This window comes from Theobroma cacao, chromosome 8, assembly GCF_053813885.1.
Source record: "Theobroma cacao isolate CCN51 chromosome 8, ASM5381388v1, whole genome shotgun sequence".
Taxonomy (NCBI): Eukaryota; Viridiplantae; Streptophyta; class Magnoliopsida; order Malvales; family Malvaceae; genus Theobroma; species Theobroma cacao.
In genome coordinates, this window is record NC_142646.1 from 766,593 (window position 1) to 780,332 (window position 13,740).

Here is a 13,740-nt window from a genome sequence, read left to right on the forward strand (position 1 = left end):
TGCATATTTTTTGTGAAGTCGATGCTTTTACAAATTCACTTATCTACATTGAATTGAATTGAATTGAGATATTTTTTGCATGATGGTAGGATGAGAAGATTACATGAATGTTGTTTTCAATTTATAGTCGTAAATTAATAGACATGAGATTTAATCGCTACCCCTAAATTCTTTTCCAAAAAAAATCCCAAGTCTAGCTTTAATTACTTCACGTTGATAGTAATAAAGAACTTGACATGTGTGACGTTGCTTGGAAATTTGCTGCCTAAAATTTATATCTATCGTGCTGCTTGGGGATGACCTTCAGATGTATCCAGTTGCTTGGAAATTGTTGAGGTGCCCAACCTAAAGTTCTATCCGGTCAAGGCACGTTAATTAATGGTTGCCCGAGGTGTCACGTCGGGTCTGGAGATAGAAGAACGTGATACGCGACGAGCTTTCAGGATCCAATAATACAAAGACATTGAATCTAGCTCAATGGAAGTAGATAAATATCAATGTCCTTAGCAAATGCTAGCCACATATCTTTAGATACCACACCCATCTATACAGACTAATCATTTGCTTCTTAATGGCTTCTCTTCTGCCTCATCTGAGCACTTTTGTGGCTGGACTAGCGGCGATCCTTCTCCTTTTCTTCTATCTCTTACGATGGTCGAGAGTTACTCAAAGCGAAAAAAGGGCACCCCAAGCTGCAGGTGCATGGCCCGTAATTGACCACTTACGATTGTTAGGAGGACCGCAGCTTCCTCACGTAACATTGGGAGCGTTGGCCGAAAAATATGGTCCTGTCTACTCCATTCGGATAGGAATTCACCCAGGATTGGTGGTGAGTAGTTAGGAGATAGCCAAAGAGGTATACACCAATTATGATGTGGCTGTCACCAATCGTCCAAGAATGATAGCCGCAGAGCACTTGGGTTTCAACTATGCCATGGCTGGGGTCGCACCCTATGGTTCATACTGGCGTGAAATGCGTAAAATAATCAACTTCGCGCTGCTCTCGAACCGTAGACTCGAAATACTCAAGCAGCTTCGAGTATCCGAAGCACAAGTCTCAGTAAAAGAGCTATACAAAACTTGGTCCAAAAGAAACAATGGCTTAGGCCATGTTTTAGTTGAAATGAAGCAATGGTTTGGGGACTTGACCTTGAATGTGATAGTTAGGATGGTTGCTGGCAAGAGGTACTTCGGTTCGGGTGCAAAGGGTTATGACAAAGAGGCCAGACGGTGCCAAAGGGCGATGAGGGAATGGTTTCATTTGTTAGGGGTGTTTGCCTTGAAGGATGCTGTTCCTTTTCTTGGGTTTCTGGATTTGGGTGGGCATGAAAAGGCCGTGAAGGAGACAGCTAAGGAATTGGAGAGTATTGCTAGTGAATGGTTGAAGGAGCATAAGCAGAAGAGGGCCTCGGGTGGGGCCAAAGATCAAGACTTCATGGATGTTTTGCTTTCTCTCCTCGAGGGTACAAACCTTGCAGCAGAATTCGATGTTGACACAATTAACAAAGCCAACTGTTTGGTATGCACTTTTCTTTCTTTCTTTTTTGTGTAAGAGCATTCGGCCCCAATACATAGACCCAAATTAATTGCAACCTATAATCCTTTCCATTCCCTACACATACTCTCAAGAAAAAACGTTTGCTTTTTGCAGAGTATGATTACAGGAGGAAGTGACACCCCTAAGGTTACTCTAACATGGATACTCTCCTTATTGTTGAACAATCTTCATTGGTTGAGAAAAGTTCAGGAAGAGCTAGACATTCACGTGGGCAAAGAAAGACTAGTGAACGAATCAGATCTTAGCAAGTTAGAGTGCCTTCAAGCCGTAGTCAAAGGACATTACGCCTACATCCTCCAGTACTTCTCTTCCCACGGTTCTGCACTGATGAAATCATCGTAAGTGGTTATCATGTCCCTCGAGACAGCTGGATATTCTTAAACCTTTGGAAGATCCAAACTGATCCACGGGTCTGGTCGGATCCTTTAGAATTCATGCCAGAAAGATTCCTGACAACCAATAAAGATTTCGATGTTGGGGGTGATCAATACTTTGAGTTGATCCCATTTGGTTTTGGTAGAAGGGTTTGCCCTGGAATGTCTTTTGGCCTTCAGATGGTACACGTGACGTTGGCTAGCTTGTTGCAGGCGTTCGACATCTCCACTCCTTCAAATGCAATGGTGGATATGACTGAAGGAGCTGGACTATCGAACATGAAAGCCACCGCACTCGACGTTCTTGTTAGACCTCGCCTTCCTTCTAAAATTTATGAATAATAAGTAATTAAATTGGCTCTGAGCAGTTCTACTTCTAACTAATATGCTTCATAAAAGTTGTACACACAAATTTCTACTTGAAATTATGATACAAATATAAATATTTGATGTGGGTGATAATTTTTTCATTTCGTCTTTAAAAGTCACGAATTCAGACTTAATTTTGATATGATCTTCACGAGTTGAAGTTATGAATTCAGATTTAGTCTTGATCTTCATGAGTTGAACTAACTTTGGTGGTGTTTGATCTTGATGAATTATGAGACAAATATAAATATTTAAAGTGAGTGATATTTTTTGAAAATATAAATTTTTGATTATGAACTCCATCGCTTCAAGGATTTGGGCGACTTGATCTCGATCACATCTTGGTTACTTGATTCGAACTTCATTATCGCTTGATCTTTACTTCAGAAATCTTCTACTCTCTTTTTTTTTAAATGTTCTCAATCTTCGAATGTCTCTCAATCTTCAAATGCTTCCAAATAAATTAAAATGGCAAATGCTAAGTGAGAGACTTTGATGAGAACGTAGTCTCTTCGAATGCTTCCAAATAAATTATAATGATTTATTGAAAGTTTTTTGATTGGTTGAACTTTGAGTTTTTGAATTTTGATTGGCCGAAGTAAGTTATTAGCTCTAAATTATCTTAATTTAGTTAGAGATAAATTAAATAATTAAATTTGATTTTATCTCTAAATTAACATAATTATTAGAGATAAATTAAATGATCAATAATTAAATTTTGATTGGTCAAAAAAATGAATATTATCTCTAAATTACTTTGATTTATTTAAAGACAAATTGGATAATCAACAACTAAATTTTGATTGGTCTAATTTAAATATTATCTTAAGAGATAAATATATGACACATAAGTAAATTGATTCAACTATGTGTTTTTGAAATAATTCAACTAATAAATTAATTATTTTATAATTAATTATGTGATTATGACATCATCAAATTCATATGGCAACACGTAATTGGCACATAATTTTTTCTCCTTCTTTATAAAAATTGTTCTCTTCCCCTAATTCGGATGGTGGAGCAATTTTTGATGAATTCTAATAGTTTTTTCCCCCAAGTTTTCATAACATAATGTGAAATAAGTAAATTAAAAATGATATAATATTTTAAAAAAATTTAATTTTTTTATTTTTTATTAAATTCAATCAATGTCAATATTAATAAAAACAAATACTCAAAATATTATTTATTATTTTTATTTCATATCAATTAATATAACGTATTAACATATTATAATAAATCATAATATTTTAATTTAAATATTAATGTGAAAAATGGGACGCTCATTATAATATGTTAAACATGTTAATTATAATATGGCAAACTATAAGCAGTCAAAAGAGCCAAGGGCGGCCCAATAAGCTTAAAGGTCTAAAGCGATTATCATATATTTTTTAAATGACTAATATAAATCATTAATCAAAAAATTTAATTTAAATAAATAAATTATTACATAAAATAAAGATAATATAATAATATCATATAAATTTTAAATTAAAATAAAAAAATCAGTAAATATTAGAACAATAGTACTTAATTGTTGAATATTTATTACAAAACATAAATAAAGCTTATGGTTTTATAAAGATAATAACATAACAGACTTCTTATTTATTCTTTAAAGGAAAATTGATGTTAACAAGAAAAAGGAAGAAAAAGCATATGAGAAAAGAATAATTCCAAAGTAGATATTATATATTGAAAAAATATTTGATTTTATATAAAAGAAAAAAAATAGTTGTTGAAATTTATTGAATATGTTAATTGAAAATAGGAGAAATAAGTAAAAAAAAAAGTTGTTAGAAATGATTAAATATATATGACTGTTAGTTGATTGGAAATAAGAGAAATAATTGAGAATTAATAGCATTCTATAAATTAAAAACTAATAAAAAATTAAAATTTGTTAAGCACATAATTAGAAAAGTGAGAAAATAGATAATTTTATTAATTATTAATTATTTTTATATACTTTTAAATTTTTATATATTTTTAATATAATTAATTATTTTATAAAATTATAAAATTTTCTCAAATTTGGGACCTCTCTAAATTGAGGGCCTAAAGCCCTTGCTTGGGTAGCTTTACCCAAGGACCGACCTTGAAAAGAGCTTAACATCATGAAGAAGAAAGACGAAGAAAAGAAAAAAGTATTTAAGAGATCGCTGATTAAAGTATGTTTAGAATTATATTTTCATAATTTGAATACAAAAATTTTAAATTATTCGTATTTCTTTAACTTTTATTTAAACCTGATACTCTTTCAATAATTTTAATAATTTTAATAATTTAATTTTGAGTTACCGAAATTTCATATTTTGATAATGTATTTAATCATTTCTTTAAAAATTTTTATAGTATAAAACGAGATGTTTAATTTGATGCTAATGGCTTGGTTAAGGACACCTCCAAGCCATCGTAAAGGAATCACTACGTTTGTATCCTGCTGGACCACTCTCAGGTGCACGCGAATTCACTGAAGACTGCACAATAGGTGGTTACCATGTGCCCAAAGGCACCCGGCTGATAGTAAACCTTTGGAAAATCCAAACAGCACCGCAATTTTGGTGCGATCCATTAGAGTTCAAGCCTGAGAGATTTATGACCGGCCACTTGGACGTTGATGTTAAGGGTCTGCATTTTGAGCTCATACCATTTGGTGCTTGTAGAAGACTGTGCCCGGGGATAAATTTTGGCCCGCAAACGACACATCTGGTGCTGGCCCTCTTGCTCCATGCTTTCGACATCTGGACTCCATCAAATGAGCCTGTGGACATGACTGGCAGTCCAGGACTAACAAACATCAAAGCCACCCCTCTTGAAGTTCTTGTCAAACCACGCTCGTCTCCTAATCTCTATCCGTAATCATCTTGATGTGTGATCCACAGCTACAGCTATAGCTTTCATTTCATTTCAGTATGAAATGAGATATTTAATTTGGCATCAATAGCTTGGTTAGAGATTTTTTATGTTAAGAGAATTAAAGTCTCAAAATAAGTTTATTAATATTAAAAATCTAAAAATTTATATATTTTTATAATGATTTTTAAATTTTTAACTTTTAAAAATTGAAAATTTTATGTTTTTTTTAATCGAAACAAATTTTAACATTGTAGTATGATATGTATACTTCAATTTGGTCTTGTGAGTAATAAGGAGGGAAGGAATATGGAGCAGGGACTATTAAGAAAGGAGCAGTGTCAGATTGGCTGCGGTGTCCCGCGACCCCAGGGTCGCAGATCCACATGCAACTCTTCCCTTGGCCCTATATTCATTTTAAAATTTTGCACTGTTTTTTTCCTCATGCGCACTTAGTCCAATAGATTCAAAATAGTGATTTTTTGGGTTAAGAGTTATAAGTGATCGAAATAAGTCAAATGATCATAAAAATTTAAAATTTCAAAATTTATAAAAATTTATTTTTAATTATTTTAAAAATTATTCTTGACTTATATTCAACCTATTTTGCTAGAAATTTTAAAAAATTAAGCAATTTAAATTTTAGTAAATTTTTATATAATAAATATTTATTTGATAAATTATTTTCAAATTAGCATATTTTGAAAAACTTTATTAAAAATATTCAAATTAAATTTTAATTTGTATTTAAAGCAGATTCATCCAACCTCATATTGTTATTGATTTTGTACTATAATCTATGTGTTTCTAAATTCTGAATGTTTTATATATTTATAAATTATTAAAAAAATTAAATTGATTTTCGATCAGCGAAAGAGGTGGTACACTTTAAATGTCTTAGAATGACTAGTAGAGAGCCATAATTCCTTTTGATAAGTTAGCAATGTTGGTTTCTAATTCTGAGGATTTTGAATTCATAGGCATCAAGAGATTTTTGATTCTTTATCCTTTGGATTCGGTTTAGCGAATCAGGTAAGTGACTAATATCTCTTAAGTGTTTTCATACCCTAAAAGTTAGCCTCAATGTGAATTTGTGCATGAGATATGATATTTTATCTTATGATTTATTAAAATTGAATTGAGCATGTAAAATGTATATGTATATGAGTTTTATATGTTGGATTTAGAATGTGGTTTATGCAAAGTGTGATTTCTGATTTTGAAATTTGTATATGACTTTGTATAATGTATGAATATATGTTTTTCGTGAATATAACATAAATATTTAGCTTGAAACAAATATACTTTTGATGTGTATGAGATATGCTTGACAAAATTGATATACAGTTTTATAAAATTTGGGTAATCTAAAAATATATGTTTCTGTTTTGTCTCCTAATATGGCTATGCTCTGACCCTGTTAATGGAGGTTAAATGTTGGCCATGTTGACATGTATTTTGTGATTAAAGATCGATCTCCCAATCGCACCACCGGTTACATAATAGTGGTATTTGTAATATCTGTTCAGTACAACCAATAGTTGCTTTTGATATATTTTTGACCGGTGCCACCGAGGTTAATTGTGATTTTATTTCTGATCTATGCCACAGGGATTAAATGTGATCGTAGCATGTTACAAAAGGCTACTAAAATTTAAATATCTGTAAACCATGTTTGTTTTGTTATCTGAAAGTAGAAATATTGAAATATATGATTTTGAATGAGATTATCCAAAATTTTATTTTGATACTTATATATGTATTAATAATTTTGCTCTAAATGTTTTAAGTATGCTTAATCTGACTGAAAAGATGTTAGTTACTAACTGAGTAGTTATACTCATTCTTATAATCCTTATCATTTTTACAGATTTCAACACGTATTCATGCGTGGGGATTAGATTTGTTAGATGAGAGCTTTTGTTAGCAAGATTAGTACATGTCTTTTGACATTTATAAGTTTTGATGTAAGTTTTTGGTTTTTAGTTTGTAAAGAGATGATAACTAGTTGTGAAATTTGTACCTTTTGGAAGATTATATATATTGTATTATTTGAAGATTTGAGGTTTAGTAAAGTCTAAAAATTTAAAGAGATTTTGGAGTAATTGTATTTAGTTTAGTAAGATGTGGTTGCCTTACATGCTTATGAGATTCATCTCATGAGTATGTGGTGTCTGTTAGTTTCAAAAACTTTGGGTATCGGGCGTGACAAAAATACTATGAAAATTTGGAAAACGATATCTGGCGTGGAGGCAACATAATTTATTGATTATCAATAGTTTTATGTAGCTCCTTAATCTTTAACTAATGATCATGAGAATTCTAAATCTGGTTTTTTTATTATTTAGTAGCTAAATCTGGACCGCATAATTAAATGAGTTAAATATAAACATTTTTTATATGACAAATTTGTTGGGCCGAGGCCAAGCAGAAAGAGATAAACCTCATCGGAATCAACTATATTTGACCTGAAAGCCAATACGCAAGAGACTAGAAAATTTGCTTCCATGGATTTCCTTCTGGCTGACAGAAGCACCTGTGTATTTGGTCTAGTAGCCATTCTATTCTTTTCTTACTATCTGTTTCTTAGGTCAAGAATTGCCAAGAGCAAAAATTATGCGCCCATAGCTAGAGGGGCAATGCCCATAATTGGCCACCTTCCATTGTTGAGAGGACCAAAGCTTCCTCATTTAACACTTGGAGACATGGCTGAAAAATATGGTCCTATCTATGCCATCCGGTTAGGGGTGCATCCAGCTTTGGTGGTGAGTTCTTGGGAGATTCTTAAGGAAATATTCACAAACCATGATGTGGCTGTCGCCTCCCGCCTCAAAGTGACGTCTGCAAAACACATGGGCTACGACTATGCCATGTTTGGGTTCTCACCCTACGGTCCATACTGGCGTGAAATGCGCAAAATAGTCAATTTAGAGCTACTCTCAAACCATAAACTCGAGCTACTCAAGCACGTTCGAGTCTCTGAAGTGGAGACATCATTGAAAGAGCTCTACAAACTGTGGGCTGAAAAAAAGGATTCTTCAAACCATGCTTTAGTTGAAATGAAACAATGGTTTGGAGACTTGGCATTGAATGTGATCTTTAGGATGGTTGCCGGGAAGAGGTATTTTGGAACTGGTTTAAAGGGTCATGACAAGGAGGCCAGGCGGTGTCAAAGGGCGCTGAGGGAATGGTTTCATTTGTTAGGGGTATTTGTGTTAAAGGATGCTGTTCCTTTACTTGGGTTTTTGGATTTGGGTGGGCAAGAAAAGGCCATGAAGGAGACTGCCAAAGAAATGGATAGTATTGCTAGTGAATGGTTAAAGGAACATAAGCAGAAGAGAGCCTTGGGGGAGGTTAAAGAGAAAGACTTCATGGATGTTTTGCTTTCTCTCGTCGAAGCTGAAAGTACTAATCCAAACCTCTCAGGTTGGAATGTGGATACTATCACCAAAACAACCTGCTTGGTTTGTATTCTATCCTTATCCCTAAATTAGGTCTTCTTTTTGCTTTTTTCTCTAACTGGTATTGTGCGGTTGACTGTTTGCAAAGAAATACTTATGATGTTTAATCAATTGGGATAATTATATAGTAATGGCATGGGAGGTAGAGAAAGTGGTTTTATTAAGATGAAATTACTTCTTTTTCATTTATTTTTGGTGAGTTATGCCATGAAAATAGCTTCTTCTTCTTCTTGTCCTTTTTCTCTTTTCCTCTTCTTGTTTCAATATAACTTAGTAAATAAGAAAAAGACTGCTCAGTATCAACTTGTTACTACCATTGAACCATTTTATCTGAAGAAGGCACTTGCACGTGCAGAGTTGCATCAAGTTCCTGCCTATGTCTTATTTTTTCGGCTCAATGATCTCACCAGGCCTCTGGTCATCACATTGAGCAACGGTCCCGGTAGGAGGGCTTGAAATTGAGGCCCTTGGAAACTTAACTTTGCATGTACAGGCTCAGTAGCCCAAAATAACTCTGGGTCTTCGCCTCTTTGGTGTGACATAGAATTGATTGGTCTGAAATGATTTTGCTTTGCAGAATTTGATTGGAGGAGGCAGTGACACCACCAAGGTCACCTTAATATTGGCACTTTCACTATTGTTAAACAACCGCCATTGCTTGAAAAAGGTACAAGAAGAGCTAGACATCCATGTAGGCAAAGAAAGGCTAGTAAATGATTCAGATCTTAGCAACTTGATATATCTCCAAGCTGTAGTGAAGGAGACATTACGCCTGTACCCTCCTGCCCTTCTTTTCCCACGCCTCTGCACTCAGGACATCACCCTAAATGGTTACCATGTCTCTAAAGGCACTTGGATTTTCTTGAATCTTTGGAAGATTCAAGCCGACCCCCGCGTCTGGTCTGATCCATACGAATTCAAGCCAGAGAGATTTTTATCAAGCCATAAGGAAGTTGATGTGAGGGGACGGCACTTCGAAATGATCCCATTTGGTTGTGGCAGAAGGGTGTGCCCTGGAATTTCTTTTGGTCTCCAAGTGTTGAACTTGACATTGGCTGGTTTATTACATGGATTCGACATCTCCACCCCATCAAATGCAAGGGTTGATATGACAGAGAGTCCTGGTCTGACGAGCATCAAAGCCACCCCTCTTGAAGTTCTCATCACCCCTCGTCTTTCTCCTAACAGTTATGGATGATTCAGTCATGCAATATAAACACAGAGAGAGAGAGAGAAAGAGACAGAGACAGAGAAGGAATGCATTTTTACTTGTGTTTCTTTTATTATATCTATGCAGCTGTCATGCTTTGGACTTTGGAAGGAGGGTACATCATCAAAAGTTTTCATTGCAAAACTGTTTCTAACAATAAAGAGTCCATCTTTCTATCGAGAAAATATTGCTGCATATTAGTAATAGAAATTGAATGACAAAATTGCTAAAATTAATTTCCAATTTAAAAGAACTTAAGGGTAACTAAAACACTATAGTGGTTTAATTAAATTTCTTTAATTGCTTTTATATTATTAGCATATAGAACGAAAATAGTTGGCACCATATTTGATGTCAATATATATTTGTTTGATTGATTGAGAAAAAAAATCCATGTATAATAATGCTTAATTAGATAAAATTTAAAGAGAATCAAATGAATAATGAGGTTTTAACCTAAAAGGATTGACAATTTAATCATATTAATTATAAGATTTACAAAAGGGGGCCAAATCGAAAAGTCTTGGGGGACCAAACTAGAACTTTATCTTTTTCTTACATAAGAAAAATTACCAAATATATTATTATGTATGACTATTAATTTATTTTTTATAATTGAGAAAGTAACAAAAAATTAAGTATTTGGGCATATATTCCACACCATACACTTAAAACATTTCTGTGGCTGAAATTAAGACTATCAATAAATGAATTGCGGTTCACAATATCTATTTAATACTATTAATTTATGGGTTATAATTGAGAAAGGAAAAAAAGTAACTAGTTGGGCAATAGTTGTACACACCATCCACCCCAAAACATTTTTATGACTGAAATTAAGATTATCAATAATAAATATTTTTTTCTTAGCAATGAATAAATTCAAATGATTATTGACCATGGAATTATAAAAATAAATTGATTTTGTGCATATTTTTTGTAAAGTCGATGCTTTTACAAATTCACTTGTCTACATTGAATTGAATTGAAATGTTTTTTACATGATGGTAGGATGAGAAGATTATATGAATGTCGTGTTCAATTTATAATTATAAATTAATAGACATGAGATTTAATCACTACCCATAAGTTCTCTTCCAAAAAAAATCCCAAGTCTAGCTTAAACTACTTCAAGTTGATAGTAATAAAGAACCTGATATGTGTGACGTTGCTTGGAAATTTGCTGCCTAAAATTTATATGTATCGTGCTGCTTAGAAAGACCTTCAGATGCATCAAGTTGCTTGGAAATTATTGAGGTGCCTAACCTAAAGTTCTATCCGGTCAAGGCAAGTTAATTAATGGTTGCCCGAGGTGCCACGTCGGGTCTGGAGATAGAAGAACGTGATACACGACGAGCCTTCAGGATCCAATAATATAAAGACATTGAATCTAGCTCAATGGAAGTAGATAAATATCAATGTCATTAGCAAATGCTAGCCACATATCTCTAGATACCACACCCATCTATACAGACTAATCATTTGCTTCTCAATGGCTTCTCTTCTGCCTCATCTGAGCACTTTTGTGGCTGGACTAGCAGCGATTCTTGTCCTTTTCTTCTATCTCTTTCGGTCGAGAGTTACTCTTAGCAAAACAAGGGCACCCCAAGCTGCAGGTGCATGGCCCGTAATTGGCCACTTACGATTGTTAGGAGGACCGCAGCTTCCTCACGTAACATTGGGAGCCTTGGCCGAAAAATATGGTCCTGTCTACTCCATTCGGATAGGGATTCACCCAGGATTGGTGGTGAGTAGTTGGGAGATAGCCAAAGAGATATACACCAATTACGATGTGGCTGTCACCAATCGTCCAAGAATGATAGCCGCAGAGCACTTGGGTTTCAACTATGCCATGGCTGGGGTCGCACCCTATGGTTCATACTGGCGTGAAATGCGTAAAATAATCAACTTCGCTCTGCTCTCTAACCGTAGACTCGAAATACTCAAGCAGGTTCGAGTATCCGAAGCACAAGTCTCAGTAAAAGAGCTATACAAAACTTGGTCCGAAAGAAACAATGGCTCAGGCCATGTTTTAATTGAAATGAAGCAATGGTTTGGGGACTTGACCTTGAATGTGATAGTTAGGATGGTTGCTGGCAAGAGGTACTTCGGTTCGGGTGCAAAGGGTGATGACAAAGAGGCCAGACGGTGCCAAAGGGCGATGAGGGAATGGTTTCATTTGTTAGGGGTATTTGCCTTAAAGGATGCTGTTCCTTTTCTTGGGTTTCTGGATTTGGGTGGGCATGAAAAGGCCATGAAGGAGACAGCTAAGGAATTGGATAGTATTGCTAGTGAATGGTTGAAGGAGCATAAGCAGAAGAGGGCCTCGGGTGAGGCCGAAGATCAAGACTTCATGGATGTTTTGCTTTCTCTCCTCGAGGGTACAAACCTTGCATCAGAATTCGATGTTGACACAATTAACAAAGCCAACTGTTTGGTATGCACTTTTCTTCCTTTCTTTTTTGTGTAAGAGCATTCGGCCCCAATACATAGACCCAAATTAATTGCAACCTATAATCCTTTCCATTCCCTACACATACTCTCAAGAAAAAACGTTTGCTTCTTGCAGAGTATGATTACAGGAGGAAGTGACACCCCTAAGGTTACTCTAACATGGATACTCTCCTTATTGTTGAACAATCTTCATTGGTTGAGAAAAGTTCAGGAAGAGCTAGACATTCACGTGGGCAAAGAAAGACTAGTGAACGAATCAGATCTTAGCAAGTTAGAGTGCCTTCAAGCCGTAGTCAAAGAGACATTACGCCTACATCCTCCAGTACTTCTCTTCCCACGGTTCTGCACTGATGAAATCATCGTAAGTGGTTATCATGTCCCTCGAGACAGCTGGATATTCTTAAACCTTTGGAAGATCCAAACTGATCCACGGGTCTGGTCGGATCCTTTAGAATTCAAGCCAGAAAGATTCCTGACAACCAATAAAGATTTCGATGTTGGGGGTGATCAATACTTTGAGTTGATCCCATTTGGTTTTGGTAGAAGGGTTTGCCCTGGAATGTCTTTTGGCCTTCAGATGGTACACTTGACGTTGGCTAGTTTGTTGCAGGCGTTCGACATCTCCACTCCTTCAAATGCAATGGTGGATATGACTGAAGAAGCTGGACTGTCGAACATGAAAGCCACCCCACTCGAAGTTCTTGTTAGACCTCGCCTTCCTTCTAAAATTTATGAATAATAAGTAATTAAATTGGCTCTGAGCAGTTCTACTTCTAACTAATATGCTTCATAAAAGTTGTACACACAAATTCTACTCGAAATTATGAGACAAATATAAATATTTGATGTGAGTGATAATTTTTTCACTTCGTCTTTAAAAGTTACGAATTCAGATTTAGTCTTGATATCGTCTTCACGAGTTGAAGTTATGAATTAAGACTTTGTCTTGGTCTTCATGAGTTAAACTAACTTTGGCGACGCTTAATCTTGGCAAATTATGAGACAAATATAAATATTTGACATGAGTGATATTATCTGAAAATATAAAATTTTGATGTGAGTGATAATATCTGAAAATTCTTTTAATTGATTTCTTCACTTCATCTTCAAAAGTCACGAATTCAGATTTAATCTTGATATATATAGTCTTCACTTAATCTTAGTCACGAATTCAGACTTAATCTTGATATGGTCTTCACGAGTGGAAGTCATAAATTCAGACTTAATCTTGATATAATCTTCATGAGTTGAACTAACTTCATTGCCGCTTGATCTTGATCACGAACTTCGTCGCTTCAAGGGTTTAGGCGACTTGATCTTGATCAACTTCGTTGCTTCAAGGGTCTTGGCGACTTGATCTTAATCATGAACTTCGCTTGATATCTTGATCACGAACTTCGCTATCGCTTGATCTTCACTTCAGAAATCTTCTACTCTCCTCGATCTTTGAAA

The 13,740-nt window shown here is 34.8% G+C and overlaps 2 protein-coding genes and 1 pseudogene across 3 annotated transcripts; all 3 read left to right on the forward strand.

The window, feature by feature from the left end:
* Nucleotides 1-453: 453 nt before the first annotated feature.
* Nucleotides 454-2,299, forward strand: LOC18591296 (flavonoid-6-hydroxylase-like; annotated as a pseudogene). The gene is made up of 2 exons (XR_016028052.1): nt 454-1,519; nt 1,652-2,299. The product of XR_016028052.1 is annotated as a flavonoid-6-hydroxylase-like (transcript).
* Nucleotides 2,300-7,586: 5,287 nt separating this feature from the next.
* On the forward strand, nt 7,587-10,019 carry LOC108662994 (strychnine-10-hydroxylase-like). The gene is made up of 2 exons (XM_018125356.2): nt 7,587-8,627; nt 9,202-10,019. Exons 1-2 carry the CDS (start codon nt 7,671-7,673, stop codon nt 9,820-9,822), a joined length of 1,578 nt encoding a protein of 525 aa, XP_017980845.1. The 5' UTR covers nt 7,587-7,670; the 3' UTR covers nt 9,823-10,019.
* A 1,249-nt stretch (nt 10,020-11,268) lies between these two features.
* LOC18591297 (strychnine-10-hydroxylase-like) lies at nt 11,269-13,139 on the forward strand. Its single transcript, XM_007017345.3, has 2 exons — nt 11,269-12,271; nt 12,404-13,139. Exons 1-2 carry the CDS (start codon nt 11,327-11,329, stop codon nt 13,025-13,027), a joined length of 1,569 nt encoding a protein of 522 aa, XP_007017407.2. The 5' UTR covers nt 11,269-11,326; the 3' UTR covers nt 13,028-13,139.
* Nucleotides 13,140-13,740: the final 601 nt, after the last annotated feature.

Bases quoted from the DNA above. Each gene is read 5' to 3' on its own strand.
- LOC108662994 (XM_018125356.2), top strand. From the start codon at position 7,671: ATGGATTTCCTTCTGGCTGACAGAAGCACCTGTGTATTTGGTCTAGTA. The intron at 8,628-9,201 runs GTTTGTATTCTA...TTTGCTTTGCAG, and splicing joins TCACCAAAACAACCTGCTTG to AATTTGATTGGAGGAGGCAG.
- LOC18591297 (XM_007017345.3), top strand. From the start codon at position 11,327: ATGGCTTCTCTTCTGCCTCATCTGAGCACTTTTGTGGCTGGACTAGCA. The intron at 12,272-12,403 runs GTATGCACTTTT...TGCTTCTTGCAG, and splicing joins TTAACAAAGCCAACTGTTTG to AGTATGATTACAGGAGGAAG.